The sequence below is a fragment of the Pholcus phalangioides genome, unplaced genomic scaffold (genome assembly GCF_987345545.1).
Source record: "Pholcus phalangioides strain wild (caught in Gottingen) unplaced genomic scaffold, Ppha-v1.0 ptg000015l_1, whole genome shotgun sequence".
NCBI lineage: Eukaryota > Metazoa > Arthropoda > Arachnida > Araneae > Pholcidae > Pholcus > Pholcus phalangioides.
The window spans coordinates 101,575,747-101,592,373 of record NW_028301608.1 but is presented as its reverse complement, the minus strand read 5'-3'; the positions used below and the strand labels follow the sequence as shown (position 1 = coordinate 101,592,373).

The window sequence follows — 16,627 nt, the reverse complement described above, 5'->3', positions numbered from 1 at the left end:
ATCCTGCGGTAGAGGTGTTGAGGTTTCTTCGACCTAAGAACATACTGGCCTGATATGGCTCAATGAATTGGTTTAGTTTTGTAAAAAGTGTAAATAGTTCTAATTCTTTCTTCATTGATTGGGAGCATAGTGTTGCATATATACTGAACGCCTACCAATATTTATCGCATTTAATCTTGTATCCACGTGTAATCATATATATTGTATTCACGCCATTTATTAGAATGAACATATATATACTCTTTTGTAACCATTAGTTGCAGTATTCCACTTTTTTGTCAATCATTTGCTGAGATAATTGACTGATTTTGTAATTGTGTATAAAATGCGTTCTTGAATTTTGATACTTCACCTCCTTCGGACATAGCTCTACAAATTTCAAATTTCTGTGATAAGTAAGCCACAACTTACCGAATTCATTTTTTTCTAATATGATCTGAATTAATTTGACGTATACTGACTCTCTGAGTACAGCATGGGCTGTAAATTTTATTATCTTTTATTGACACGCCTCTTATACACTTACACTCACACACTCAACTATCACATACAAACAGCTTTTTAACTTCTTCATCCAGCTCGTACGGAGCAGCATCAAACAGGGAAGCTTATGGGAGTCTTAAAGACTCGGTACGCCCTGAGAAAATGTATCTACCTCAGTCAGTCAGTCAGTCAAAATATCTAAAATATAATCACATCATAATTTTTTTTTTGTTCATGTGCATTTCTTCGGACCTTACAGGTCAAACTAAACGACTCGTAATTCCAAAATGTGTGTTCCACAGAAAAAAACATAGGTTCCAGTTTAAGCCCGACAGCTCTAAGAATTTTAGGCATGGCTGTTCTGAAATTCCTCCTAAACATTTTCGGTAGCCAAGGGAAAGGCCAGATCTAAGGTGGGGAATTCAAAGAAGGCTTCATTCGTACTGGTCAGGAAAATTTATCGGGTGGTAAATTTTAGGTGGGAACAAGAGCACCGTTATAAAATCATCGACTATTATAGCAGTTGGGAAGGCAGCGAAATTATGTTTGCTCCCCCACAAAAGTACTAGTTACGCCTTCAATGAGCTTATATCGCAAAAGCGACAGAGCCTGGGCGTGCTCGGTTCTATACTATACCAGTTACGCCTCTGGCCATGACCATCCTTTGGGACAGAGTGGGAGCCATGTTCTGGTTTGGTGGTGGCCACGACCATCCTAAACATATACGGTGACGATATTTTAATTTCAATCGTTGGAAAGCACTTGGAAACGCTCAGTAATAGCAAAACTACCCAACAACATTACATCTTTGGCCTTTGAAGACCGGGTACATCCCACTTCCCGTCTCGGAGAGATATCGAAGCGTTCCCGAAGGATGGGTTTATCCGGGATGTTTTATTGAAAACAACGAAACATGGCCGCCTCAGACGAAGACAAAAAAAAAATAAATTGCAATAAAAAAAACTCGTCGAATTGAAATCATACAACAGATAAATTAAATCTAAACAGCTAGCGTTAATGGGCAATCCAAATTATAAACAGGATTATAAGACAATGTCCATCCCAAAAAAAATCTAGCAATCGTCAATTAATCGAATGATTGTCGATAACCCTTGGGATATAAAATTTCGAATCACAGTGAATCAGCTAATCACAGTCATCCATGGTGTTATATTTTCCAGCTTCCACATATCTGTTCAATTGTGGGCAACTGGTGTTCACTAGTCATAGATCCTTATCTTTGGTAGCCAGTTGTACCGCCGTGATGAAGATCACCTATTGAAGACCGCCGTTGTCAATGCATCAAGTTATACATCCTCACCTGACTGCTGAACTCCTTTGAGGGCACATATGGGGGGGGGGTCCTTCCTCTCGGTTTGCGTGCTCCCACAGTGTTCATGCAGCTGATGCAAGTTCTGCTCCAGGAACTTGACAAGACCTAGCAGGCGGCGGAATTTCACAGGATTACCAAGGGTCCTTATTTTCCAGGCTAAGGTATGACACTCTGGCATCTTATCAAAATGCAACTGGAGCTCTTTGGACACTGTGTTGCATAAAGCCAGAGGGATCCAGAAAATTATTCTTAAAGTTATTATTAAAGTTACAAAAATGGTGTTGATGACGGTACCCTTCAAGCGGGTTGGAAGCTTCCTAATGAGGTTTCGATATGCAAAAATAATAGTAGAAAAGCTGTGTTGAATTATCACCCAGTGAATTTGACGAACTCTCTCTTGAAAACTTTGGACACACTGTATTTCCGGATTCAAAACTGGTAGAGGGTGATTATTGAACACATTCTGAGCATATTTCAAACTGAAACCATACCTCAACGACAAACGGTTGATAAGATAAAGGCCGCATTGGGATTTACAGGACACCCTGTATTTCATATCAACATATTCTTACGATATTTCCAGAGCATCTTCATAAAAATTTACCGAAACAACAAAACTCCAAAGGTTTAACATATACACAGATACATCTTCAACCGTTGTAAAGTAAATTCAAATGATTATATTATAAGTTAAGCATTATTGACTTATATGCTTATATTTCCACTCATATCGTACTTATCTTTCATAACTATATCCCTGGGAGAAAAAGACAGCACAATTTCATTTTTATATGGAACTCATAAAGCGTCATCCAGCATCGTGATAAAAGAAGGGAAAAATCATAGATAGAGATCTCTTATCCCGATATAAATCTTGAAACAAATGCAATATACAGGATATAGGGAACGATACCAACGAAGAAAGGAAAGGATAAAAGCATATATATATCGTATAAAGCTTTTCCTTTTTTTGACAAATTCTTTTACTGTCACAGTAAAGAACAAAAACGAAAGATTCTTCCTAAGAATTATATTTCTTTGAAACGCTGAAGTTGGAGGCATTTTGTATTGCTTTTCATTGTTTTATGTTTTCTCGGTATTTCCAGTACAAAAAAAAAACAAGTAAAGGAAATACAAAGCATTTCTCACATAGACAAATGCCGACATTTTATCACATTAACAGCTTCTCATTTCTTAAACTGTCATACTGTTTACCTGAAAAGATAAAATAAATTTTTCGTTTTATTTGTTATTTCTATCCATTGTTCTCGTTTTTTTCCCTCGCGAGAAAATGCATCACACGGATTTATTATATGAAGAAAGAGAAGAAGATATGGAAGTATAGGGTGAGGAAGAGAAAGGAAATATTTTCCCGGGTGACCATTGTTATTGTTACTGTCCATTCGACCGGACTGTCGAGAGATTTTGGCACAATAGTCTTCCGATAATCCAGGTATCTCTTAATCTTGTCTCATTCATATTTTTTCCCGCTCTTCCATTGTGATGGAATTACATGTTCTTTTAACACAATTGCGTCTTTGAATTACTATTTTTTTCAATGTCAATAGCAGTTTTTTTTTTGGGAAGAGTATTTACACAGAACTCAATTAAGAGAAGAAGCGGAACAGTTTTTTGCATTCCATGCTAAGATAATCCTCAATATAATTACAGGCCCGTCATTTGGGCGGGGGAAATAAATGACGGGCCTGTAATTATATTGAGGCTCTCGAAAATACACTAAAAATGGCATATATATATATATACACACATTGAGTACATGTGCTTTGCCCCCCCACCCCCCTCCTAGAAAAAGTTGAAATGACGGCCCTGTATAATTAAAATTGACAACAATTTTGACTAAGAGAGAGATAGATGGCTTTTTTCTCAGCCCAAGATATCAAGGAAACATTTTATTTTCTGGGCATTATGCTGAGGTGAACTCGGAAAGAAAAGTCATCTTGTCTCCCCCGGGACTCGAACCCAGGCCCTCTTGCATACCGGGCTCGAGCATGCTGAGACGAGATGACTTTTTTTTCCGAGTTCACCTCAGCATAATATCTAGAAAATAAAATGTTTCCATGAATTTTTTGACTAATGTTATGAAAACACGTTATAGAAGGTTAGTAAAGTCAAATCCAGACATTCAAAATAACAAGCCGGGACTGATAGGAAAATAAATATTTTGCCGTAAAAGCGGAGTGGGACGGACATCTGAGAGGTTGTCCGTTAAAAGGGGGTTTTACTGTAATATCCAACTCAAGACTCTAAATACAAATTTATGATAAAATAAGGAACGAAAAAGTAAAAAAAAAAAACTCAAATGATTCATAAAATCTCTCGAAGTAAATGATGGTTTGATTTCTTGACCGAATCTGATTATGACACGAATTTCAGCACATATATTTGCTCCAACAGTTGCAATAGCGAAGATTTGAACATCGCATAATTACGATGATACTAATTTGGATTAAATGGAAGCGGGAGGGGGATCATCTGCGTGTGGTCCAAGGAAATGCTTGCTCTAGAACTCCAACTAACTCGATTGCTCAGAGAAATCCCGACTCCAATTTGAAACTCTGCCACACTGCGTGAAGGGTTGCAGTGGTGGAGCCTCGTTAGTAGCGAGATTAGAATAGGAGTTCGGATCCACCGAATGCATAGGTACTACTCACACGATATCCTCAAACTAGCATAGCAGTCTTCCATCTGTTCAATTTGAAACTGCCGGTCGTTACCTATGCTTCAAATGCGGAGGTGCTTCTCGTTAAGACTATCATCTTAAGTTTTACCCCTTCATTGGATATGGTAATGGACAAAGTCTGATTTCTCTTTGTCACAGGGGATTTAATGCAATCAAACCTCGCTACAACGATATTCGATATAACGACATTTTTCATATCTTGTTTGCAATTGCCGATAGTCTAATGTTGAAATCCTCTCCATACAACGATAGCGTTTACTATCATAAATCCCTCTATAGCATAACCCTTCAAACTTCCAGACACACGGCGGGACAAATTTAAACTTCCCACGAAGGCCGAGGGCCACCTACTCATAAAATTTAGTGACGTTTAATTAAAGAGGCCAATCGGGCTTCTGAGTTAAACAGGGGGAAAATAACTGAAGACTTTTCATTATTTTGAAATCATTTATTTTAACAATTAACAATCTTTATTAGTTCTGAAATAATTTTTTCACTAATTCTGGCAAAGATTTTGATTAATTATTGATTAAATTAATTAATTCTGAGTTGAATCTCAATCTGAAATCATTTAGAATGTTTCTTTAATTATTTTTTTTCGGAAATTTTGAAATTATTTTCTTTATCCTTTGTCGTGAAACCATTTTTTTTCAATAATTACGTAATTATTATTTTACTCATTGTGAAATTATTTCGCTCATTGATTTTATTTAAGTGGATTTTTTTAAGTCGTTCTTTTCACTGATTCTGGAAAAGTACTTCTTTCGAAAGTTCAAAAAAAATTTTTCTTTCAATGATTCTGAATTTTTAGCAATTTGTTCCGAAAATATATTTATTTCAAATATTCAAGAATTATTTTCTGCGTTCCTAGAAGCTAACTGAATATTACAAATCACGTGTGTTTCGCCTTACACCCGATTTACACTCACCTCAGTTTACCTCAATTAAGATATGTAATTTACCCCCCCCCCCCCTCCTCACTATTGTACTCCCCTTTACTCATATTCTTACTTTGGGAAAATCAGCTTGGCTTGAATGTATTTCATCATAGATACGAATGTATAAGAACTCGTGGGATTAAACAAGAAAATCGACTTCAATCATTCTTAATTAATTCACATTAATTATCTATATATATAAAATCTGTGTTCTCTATACAAATCTACAATTTTAGATCGATCGTCACGAAATTTCGCATATTTACCAAATGGGACCCGACTTGAACGATAGGCTACTTCAAAATTTCGTCAAAACAGGGCAAATGCCCCAAACGCGCGAAAAACTGTCGCGCAACAATGGTTTTTGGGCCTCAACAATCACTTTCGGAACGGTTACTTTGGTTCCCTAGCAATGCGCTTAAGACGTGCATATGTCGTTACAATGGTTTGTCATTTCTTCAACGCTGTCAGTATATTTACAATAGCTAATGCCTTTGTAATGGTTTGCCACATTTTCAATACTCCTAGTAATGAGGTTTTTTAAATGACGTCATAATCATCAGCATCGCTTTGAGGGTCAGGAAAAGGATGATCCTCATAGAAATCAGTGAAAAAATGTGGGGGGGGGGGAGGATGGGAGACAGCATAAATGAGGGGGAAATACATTTTCCGTTAGTTTATGCTGGTTTTTATTTTATTCTGGATTTTAGAATTATATCACATTAAAATGTTTATGTATACCGTTTATTTAATATACTTAATAGTAGTGTTTTATAATATTATATTACAGTTTATACGATTCATACATTTCATGTTATTATGCACACATGTAATGAAATGAAACTTAAAATTCATCCACGATCACCAGTATGGATTGTATGATACTTCTGTGATTTTATTTACTCTGAGATGTATATTTCATATATGAATAAAATAAAAATTAAATATATTTTGTTGGCCTAAGAAGAGAGACTTTCTAATTGTATTTTTGAGTACAGGGTGCTTGTATAAAAATTAACTTTTTTTTCTCATTTCATTATTCATAGAACCCTTTGCTCTATGAATGACGTAATCCACACATTATTTGGATACTTTTCCTAATTGGAAGACCTCTAGGATCAACGGTTCACCGATAAATTGCGGTGCGAGCACTTAGCTATGCACCCTGCACAACGAAATGTGTCACAATTCGCAGTTTATTTATAAAGTCATTTGCTATTTCATTTGATCGTCGAATAATTTTTGCCATGGACACATATTCAGTACCCTTTCCAATCCTGCTATTGCATATCTGTTCATTCACATTAGCATCACAGACCCATTTACTCCAGCCTCTAATGCTCTTGTGGTTCTGCGAAAACAACTAGGAATGTGTCGAGCAGTTACGAAAGATGTGCATAAAGTGTGTAAAGTCTAAGTCCTGATTAGGCATCTATCTTGTCAATCCTTCGTGGGATAGGTATGGTTCCCAACCACTAAAAAAAAAAATGCTCAAAATGTGTTCAGAAATCACCCAGTACTCTTTTGAGAATAAAAATACATTGGGTCAGTCACAACGGCCTCCTGTCCTCTAACTCCCAATTAGAAATTTGTTGTCCAGTCTCTTTTGAGTCCAAAAAAAAAAAAAGCACACACATTTTCAAGTGCAATATTCGCCGAGATATTTAAATTCAGAAACAGAAATGTTAGGAAAGAACATCATAAATGAGGGGAAGGAACATTGCCCTTTGATTTCTGCTGCTCCCTTACTATCTATGATTTTTTAATTCAAATATCTCAGTATTGCAATTAGAGAAACGTGTATATATATTTTTCCTTGAAGTGAGAAACAGGGCAATTAAATACCAATCAACCATTTTAATTGAAAATTCAAAAAAACCAGGGAAGCGTTTTAAAAATTTAGTTTTTTATATTTTGTGACACTATTTTCAATCCCAAACCTGGTACAAGGGTGAACTCTGAACACATTCTCAGCATTTTTCAAAAATGGAATCACCTCCTCGACGAGCGATTGAAAATGAATGCTGAAATACGACTTGCACCCCGTATTACTGCATCCTGTATGTACGTACAAATACTCTTGAGAAATTAAACAAATACTTAAGAAATGCCAATGAGAACAGGTGCAATACTTATGATAGAAAATTTCACAATGCGTAGTATATTTTCAGCGAAATCTCTAAAATATTCAATTATTGGTGGCTAAAAAAAGTAGTTACTCATAATTGCATTTGAAGTAATATTTAAACATTTGAAATAATAAGAAATTACAAAAAAATGTGTTAGTATACGAAATATGTTTAAATTTTTGCAATTTGGAAACAAATTATGAACGGTCAAAAACAAATTAAGCACCATAATTTTTAATTCAAAAACACAAATATCCAATTTCAACACGGCGTTATGAGATGCAACTAAAATAAAAAGAAGGCAATTGGCTTCTCCATCATGTATAAATATGAGTTCTCCTTTAGCTCCAAACCAATAATAAATATCAACAACAATTCACTGTCTATAACGTGAAGTTTTTACAAAGGCAAGACACGTTTGTTTCCGCCAAGGCAAGGGATCGAGGACATCAGGACATCTGAAATGAAAGCATAAGTTTTTAACAATAAAAAAATAAAAATAGTGATTACCTATAATAAAAATAATGATTATAATTGCAATCTAAATTATAACTGACTGCAGGTTGAATACATCGACATCAATAAGCAAAATTACGAGACTTTCAAAGTCTCAAAACTGTCATAGAACACTGCTTTTTTTGGTGTGCAAACCCAAATCTATACTTGAAAATGGTAGATTTGGGTTTGCTCTTCAGACAGACTTCTGAGAGAGAGAGAATGTCTGGCAAAACCTAAACGTTGTCTAATTTAAGGATTCTATACAAATTTTACTTCTGCTCCCAAAGCCTCTACCGACCTAAAAAAAATTTGAGGTGTGAAAAAATGATGGGTATAGTTTAAATTTTTGAAATATTTTGCCTCACTTCAATTTTCAGGAATATAATCACCCGTCATGTGACATTTTTATTCTACACCACCCAAACCACTGGTCTAGTATATACTTCTTCCAACAGACGAGGGTCAGTTGCCCTACTCGTTAAATCTGTCAATAAATCCAAGGGTCAATTGTACAGGTCTCACCTTTTTTCAGATGAATTGGTTGCAAAATTGTGCATCAAAGCAATCCTTCAGCCATTAGGCCAGTTCCACATGGACAAGAACTGCCTGCCCCTGTTCCTCCAGCTGCCTTACAGAACGTGGCAGACAATATTGAATGTGAACATGCTGCAATCTCCGAAGATGATGTCTATGAGCCTGAAGATGACTTTAATTCATAACGGTTCTCCCAGAGTGAACTTAATGATATAGTACATGATCTGATCTTGCCTAAGGAATCTGCAGAACTACTTGGCTCCCGGCTTAAAAGCAAGAATCTTCTGAAACCAGGAACACATTTTTCCTGGTACAGACACAGAGAAAAAGAAGTACTTCCTTTATTCTCAAAGAAAGATTCATTGGTTTACTGCTATAACATTAACAAGTTGATGCACTTCTATGGTATTGAACATGATCCTACTGAGTGGAGACTTTTCATTGACTCCTTCCAGAGGGGTCTCAAAGGCGTGTTACTGCATAATGGGAATGTGTATGGGTCCATTCCTGTGCGCCATTCAGTTCAAATGAAAGAGGCATTCGAGAACATGAAGAAATTGTTAAGAAACATATTCAGTATGCGTTACACAAATGGCTTATATGTGGTAACTTCGAAGTTACAGGAATACTATTAGGACAACAAGCTGGGCACACAAAAATGCCTTGCTTTCTATGTGAATGGGACAGTCGGACAAAGCAAAAGCATTGGATTGTGAGAGTTTGGCCAGAGCGGAGAAATTTTATTCCTGGGACTAGATGTATCTTGCACGAACTGCTCATAGATTCCCCCCTCCCAAAAAAAATTATTTTTTTCGGGGGGGGGGGGGGGTCATTATTTTTTCCCACCAGCACATTATTTTATGTTTTACTCTGAAAAATTTAATATGCAAATCAAAGTATCGAATTAGACAAAAATCAAACATTGCTTGAATAACTAGGCTCTAATAAAAACAAATACCTTTAAAAGTGGCCAAAAAAACGGCTGTACCATGAATACTGCTCTGTTTGAGTAGCAGAATCAGTTGTGGCATTGCGCGCCACGCAACCTCAGCAGAAGCCCTGTACATTCTCTTCCGGTTGCTCAAATTCCTTCTTCCTGAAATCAGGATCGGGCAGCACCTTGACCCTAATAGCTGGATCAGCTGAAAATATGTTTTTAACTTTATAACAAACAAATTTTTATATACTTTTGCTTTATACACAAATGCATATATAAACAGTACTGTACAAAGAAAGGTTGAATTAATTAATTTCTCTTACACAGCTTGTGGATTTTGAAATCGCATGCATTCATCTGACCATCATCATTAGACACTGTAAACACCCAGATACCCTCCATCAGCACATGCGTGAACTCATGTAAATGCTGCAAAAAAAATAAAATAAAAAGATTTGTTACATAAATACTTAATGTCTTCAATAAGTTGGTTCTTATGCAATTTCAGATGTGAAAATTCAATACACGATGGCGAAGAACAAGAAAAATCAATTTGATTCGAGTAATTTTAAACTAGATACAAGTTTTTATTTGAGCATTGTGATTATTAATTCGTTTGATTTTTATGAATATTTTTGTTTCAGATTATGATCACTCGAAGGTTCTGAGTGGCTATGCATGCTACATTACAAGAACATTTATGAAAAGCAATAGTAAAATTGAACTTAATTGACGCGAATTTTTCTTTTTTTAATCCAATCCAGCATCGTAACTAGGTAGGTGCAACAGACGCACCCGCACAGGGCCAACTCAGAAGGGTAAGGACCAGAATGGGCCAAAAGGGGGCCTAAATGCAAATTCTTGCGCAGAGCACAGGAATGGCTAATTACGATACTGATCCTATCATTTCAGTGTATACACGTCTGTTTTTTGAAATATTAGAACATCCCAGAAACTTACGGTTGCAATTCATAAATGCTCAAGATGAAAAGACTAAATTTACAACATGTTTGTAATTTGCATTTCAATCTGCTATAGTTAATCAGCATATTGGTATTGGAAAACTGGCATGAAGTTAATTGGATTTCTCTTAAAATGCGAAATCTCATTTTCATGTTTATAAATTATTTACTTGAAATGTTTCATGCAAACGCACATCCAGTTTGATTCAACAAATCTTGGATGTTTTCCCTGTTTATGTATGTTACTGCCGAAGCGGGGCCAGTTTGGAAAATTGCTGGCCACTTCGTGAATTCGTCAGGAGTTTTAGACGATGTCCGATTTGCAGAAATGATTCGGACTTTCGTCGGCCAATTCGTGAAGTAGCCGGAGATCCCCACCTGGCCATTACCCCACGTTTCTGACGTACCAGTGTCCGGTAGACCCCAAATCAAATTATTTTTCCCCGTCTCTAACATGTGATACATGACTATATACAGGGTGAATAGATAACAGTCGCATGATATTCTACTGGCAAACCGTTGCTCCTAGATGCACACTTCCACTAAAAAAATCCCACTTAACATGTTACTCAGATATGCATTTATGTTGCAAGGGGTTGTGTACTTATCAAAATGAAAAATAAAATTCTTAATAAGAACGCCCTATTTTCAAAAACACATTTAGAAAGTTTTTGTTGCACTGCCTCTCTTGTTTCCTAAAAAAAAACCACGCTTTTAATTGCAATATTCATTGAGATATAATTGAGAAATAATAGCACAAATGAGATGAAGAAGCGATATGTCCTTTGGCTTTTGCTGTTTTTTCTAATCACTCTCATTTCCATATATTCGCTCCATATATTAGTTTGTAAGGGTTCTACCACAACATGGGCCCTGCTTCATGTACCTTTCTGTGCAATGTCCCTCCATCACACACGAGAAATTGAAAGCTGGAATTTTTGTTGGTCCTCAAATCAAAAAACTGATGAAGGACAGAGATTTTGAAAAAAAAAATCATGAATGAGAGAAAAAAAAGACGCATGGACCGCCTTCTCATCCGTATACGAAATCTTTCTAGAGAATAACAAAGATCTAAATTACAGGAACATTGGTGAAACAATGTTGGAGAATTTCAAGAAGTTTGGTTGTAACATGAGTGTAAAAGTGCACTTTCTACATTCCCATATCGAGTACTTTCCAGAAAATCTGGGACATTACAGTGAAGAGCACGGTGAACGCTTTCACCAGGATATTAAATAGATGGAAAGTGTACCAGGGAAGATGGAATGAAAATATGATAGCGAACTATTGTATGTTGAAGAGGGACAGCATTGATGAAGGAGAATTTGCAAGAAAGTCAAAAAGGAGAAAGTTTATTTAACGGAACACTGTACGTTTCTCGTTTTATTAAAGAATAGTCTTGAAATTATTAGGACAGTTCTTTGCAGAATTTTTAAAGTGTGTAACTAAATACGCTGTATAAAATGGTGATTGATTTTTGATTACATTAATTAAAAAATTTGAAAGATGACATTCTTATTTTTTTAAAAACCTGACGTGGTAGACAAAAATGTCATTTTCGGAATCAGCATTAAAAATTGATTCAGGAACACTGACTTTTAAGAAATCATCTGACAAAACTTTAAAAATGTAGACGTGTAATATCTCTAAAAAGTGAAACTATGCAAAATATGAATCAAACCTATAATTTTTTGACATCACATTTTATGTTTTACTCTGAAAAATTTAATATGAAAATCAAAGTATCGAATTAAACAAAAATCAAACATTGCTTGAATAACTAGGCTCTAATAAAAACAAATACCTTTAAAAGTGGCCAAAAAAACGGCTGTACCATGAATACTGCTCTGTTTGAGTAGCAGAATCAGTCGTGGCATTGCGCGCCGCGCAACCTCGGCAGAAGCCCTGTACATTCTCTTCTACTTATGGATTTTGAAATCGCATGCATTCATCTGACCATCATCATTAGACACTGTAAACACCCAGATACCCTCCATCAGCACATGCGTGAACTCGTGTAAACGCTGCAAAAAAAATAACATAAAAAGATTTGTTACATCAATACTTAATGTCTTCAATAAGTTTGTTCTTATGCAATTTCAGATGTGAAAATTCAATACACGATGGCGAAGAACAAGAAAAATCAATTTGATTCGAGTAATTTTAAACTAGATACAAGTTTTTATTTGAGCATTGTGATTATTAATTCGTTTGATTTTTATGAATATTTTTGTTTCAGATTATGATCACTCGAAGGTTCTGAGTGGCTATGCATGCTACTTTGCAAGAGCATTTATGAAAAGCAATAGTAAAATTGAACTTAATTGACGCGAATTTTTCTTTTTTTAATCCAATCCAGCATCGTAACTAGGTAGGTGCAACAGACGCACCCGCACAGGGCCAACTTAGAAGGGAGAAGGTCCAGAATGGGCCCATTAGGGGGCCTAAATGCAAATTCTTGTATAGAGCACAGGAATGGCTAGTTACGATATACTGATCCTATCATTTATACAAATACAACGCCACAACAGGCAAAATGCCCAACGAGGTGGCTGAGAAACAGATGCCCATAAAAATATGGATGTCATATATTTCCAAAAAAAAAATATAGCAACCCAATTAAAAATGAAATTAACAAAAATTATCTTTGTAACAAAACGTTGTTTACAAAAACGTATCTTTGCCATCTACATGTATTAGATACAAAAATGAACTGTAACGTAACACAGACATTTTCATCATGCTTTTTTTCACTTTCAGTTATTAAAGGCGGAACATTTACGCATGAAGCTTGCAGGAGCAGTAGCTGAACAACTATCGATCTCTTGGACGGCGAAGCAGTTAACATCATATTAATTGGTAATTAAGCAATTGCTTCACGGACCATCCTTCCGTATAATTACATTTCATATCTTATAACACACACAATTATCTTAATTAATCAGTTCAAATGGAGCAATAGGTGCATCGACCTAGAGAGAGCAGGCATAGTACGTATTCAAGTCAAATTCGAATCACCAGCGAGAGAAAAAAATTTAACTACGCCAGAAGCATAAAAAATTTTGAAGAAAGCAAATTCCCTCAGAGGGTATGCTAAAATGCCCCCCCTCCCCTGCGAGACAAAACTATATTTAAAGTACTGGGTATAGGTCCTGAAGGAAATTATTAGGCGTTTTAATTTAAAGTTGGTGGAGAAAAGAAAGAAGTAGGATTGAGAGTTAGAGAGTTACAACAAGACAAAGAGGAAATCTTAAGGGAGACGTTATTATTGCTTAGGGACCATTCAAGTATTACGTCATCATCGATGGGGGGGGGGGAGGGGTTTCCGATTTGCTGACTTTTGATGACAAGTGGGGAGGGGGGTTTGGATAATGCTTACGTCATCAACCACCCTTTATGAAAATATGAGTTAGGATTCAGAGGGGCAGAGCGGATGACGAAATTTTGCTGACAAGAGGAGGGGGGGGCAAAAATGACTAAAAATTTGCTTACGTAATACTTGAACGGCGCCTTAGAAACCTTTAACTTATAGAAGACATGCTGGAGAAGCAACAACCCCTCCCAGACATCCCAGAAAGCAAGGCACTTTAACGCCCCAACCCCTTCAAGCCCACACAACAGAGCAGACAGCTGTCACATCCGCCACGTGAGAAAAAACCCAAGCAAGCACGACCCAGCTGCCTAGGCCATGAAAAGCCGAGGGATTCGAGACCTCTATTAAAGCCATCCCCATATGGAATGAAAACAATTCGACGCGCACGACGTTATACTCAGGAAGCTTTGCGAGATATATCTCAAAAAACAAAAGACATGAAACTTCTTAACTGAAACTACAAGAGAGGGACTACATCTGTGGGAGGCCTTACTGCTGCCTCACGGGTCCCTGTTGTAAATCTCTAATAAATAGACACAGCATCGCGGCTACCAACATAAAGTTACTCCGCACGTATCAAACCACTCCCATTCCGCCATCTGTGCTGAGGAGCCCTCAAGACACAGCAGTACCCTATATCCATGGCCCCCACAAAGGGTGGGCTGACAAGGCTCCAGCCCTGGCTGGTTTTAATCTTTTTTTGTTTTGTTTTTCACGCTATAAATTCATCATAAAGGGGCCCTGTGAAAGTCTGGTCGGGGGGTGGGGGGAGGCCCGTAAAAGATCCCAGCCTAGGGGCCCTGCTTCAGGATGTGGGGGCCATGCCTATATCTCTGGTCTTTATTTCCCATAGAATAGCTGTGTTTGCAAACTATTATGATTAGTATGACATGATGTCGATGCTGTGAAGATATTTATCATTTGAGACAGTGGCGTCGGAGCTGGGGATGCTCGAGCACCCACACTCTCTTATAGAACGGGGCAGAGCATCCACAGAATTAATTCAGGAATAAAAACCCTTGTATATAGATTTCGGATTTTTTTTTTCCCGTAAATATCGAACACGAAAAAAAAAATTAAAGAAAAAACTATGAGTCTTGAAATCATGTTGGAGTTACAGTTGCCATCACAATTGATATAGCTTTTAGGCGCCGATACAGCAAGTGCTCCCACACCCACCCACCCCCCGCTTTCTCACATTTTTGCTTGTGCCTCTTCTCCTTGTTTTGACTAAGGGATGGAGGGTATCCATATGCACATGTTTTGGTGTGGCGTCAGAACCGGGGGGTGGGGTGCTGCTGCTGCTTGAGCACCAGTACCAGTGCTTTGCAGTAAACAAAAACCTAACAAAAAAAATGAAAAATCTTTTTTTTTTCATTCTATGCGTCTTGTGTCTTGTTCTGTCGTGATGCTCTACTTATCTAGTGGTTATTTGTACAGCTTCAGGCACCTACGATGGGTGTTTTTGGAGCCCACATCCACTTTTTTTTCACGATTCTGTCCACGCAGGCAGAGGCTCAACTAGGGGGGAGGGAAGCAGGCGGGTCTGGTGCCCCGGGCGCTGAACAAGGAGGGGCGCCGAATTCATTTTTTAACTGCTTCCTCTACATGCAAGGGGCGCCAAAATTCCGGCTTGCCCCGGGTGACAAAGTATCTAGTTGCGGCCCTGATTTGAGATGTGATTTTTTTTTTAAACGAAGGAAAAAAACTGATCTCTGCCTGGAATCGAACCCAGGTCCCTCGATTGCCGGACGAGTGCTCTGACCACTAAGATACAGAAGAGATTTCCCTTCGCAAAAGCGTATATATGCCGAACGGAACCGTGACGATCAGCTAATAGCTCATTGACCACAAGCCAGTATCATATACAAATTAATACAATTTAAAAAATTATATACGCGTCAACGAATCATGACCATGTTTACAAATACGATAAATAAATAAATAACAGACCTTGGTTTCCATTTTGCTTTTCTGTTTTTCCGATCCTCGATACGAATTAAAAAAATGTCTCCCCTTGGAAACGCTGGCTTCCATTGAAATAGTGGGTCCACTGTTTTTAAATACAACGTTTTCGAATCATTTTCATCCTAACGCTTCCTTTCACTTCATTTGCGCATGCGGAACGTGAATTTATTTTCTCGCACAACAAGCCGATCTATAGCAGTGAACCGATCAAGGCAGTCTGTTGCAAAAGTATGTAAACGAAAACAATGCTGACAATTGATTCTAGCAAGTGAAAATTGAAGGCTAACATATTTGATTAGTCCAAAGAGCTGGGTAAACATGAATCAGTGGTTCTTTAAGGGGTGTGGGGAGTTCGAGATGGGAGAATTTCTTTTAGCATGTCGACTGTCTTATCAGAAAATGATGAGAAGAATTGAATTCAAACATTTTTAATTTTTTGAACGATACGGATTATACTGAAATTTTGACATCTCATTTTTTAGACTTGGCTTGCAGAAATGTGTCATGCGAAATTTATGCAGGGGAAAGATTCTTTTTCGCTCAAAATATTTTGCAATTTAAAGGAATAAACTATTATACATAATAGTAATTTCCGTATATCTTGTATTAACAAGTGGAGAGCGACATTCATGTCATATATATAGCCCTCTGGTGGCTCGTCGTCCATGAGCTATTAGCTGATCGGTTTCACCGTCCATTGCACGGTTCTGTTCGGCATATATACGCTCTAGCGAAGGAAAATCTCTATCTCCTCTGTAGCTTAGTGGTCAG

At 37.2% G+C, this 16,627-nt stretch overlaps 1 protein-coding gene across 3 annotated transcripts; it reads right to left on the bottom strand.

Moving 5' to 3' along the window:
• Positions 1-7,802: 7,802 nt before the first annotated feature.
• LOC149077210 (uncharacterized) lies at positions 7,803-15,998 on the bottom strand. 3 transcript variants are annotated; one of them, XM_089242764.1, is made up of 5 exons: positions 15,842-15,964; positions 12,320-12,539; positions 9,877-9,982; positions 9,575-9,758; positions 7,803-8,042 (listed from the first exon to the last, which is right to left on the bottom strand). In XM_089242764.1, exons 2-4 carry the CDS (start codon positions 12,350-12,352, stop codon positions 9,664-9,666), a joined length of 234 nt encoding a protein of 77 aa, XP_089098890.1. In that variant the 5' UTR covers positions 12,353-12,539; positions 15,842-15,964; the 3' UTR covers positions 7,803-8,042; positions 9,575-9,663. The 3 variants fall into 3 exon arrangements, with proteins under 3 accessions (XP_089098890.1, XP_089098888.1, XP_089098889.1); XM_089242762.1 differs by lacking the exons at positions 9,877-9,982; positions 12,320-12,539 and having other exon boundaries at positions 15,842-15,998; XM_089242763.1 differs by lacking the exons at positions 12,320-12,539; positions 15,842-15,964 and having other exon boundaries at positions 9,877-9,984.
• Positions 15,999-16,627: the final 629 nt, after the last annotated feature.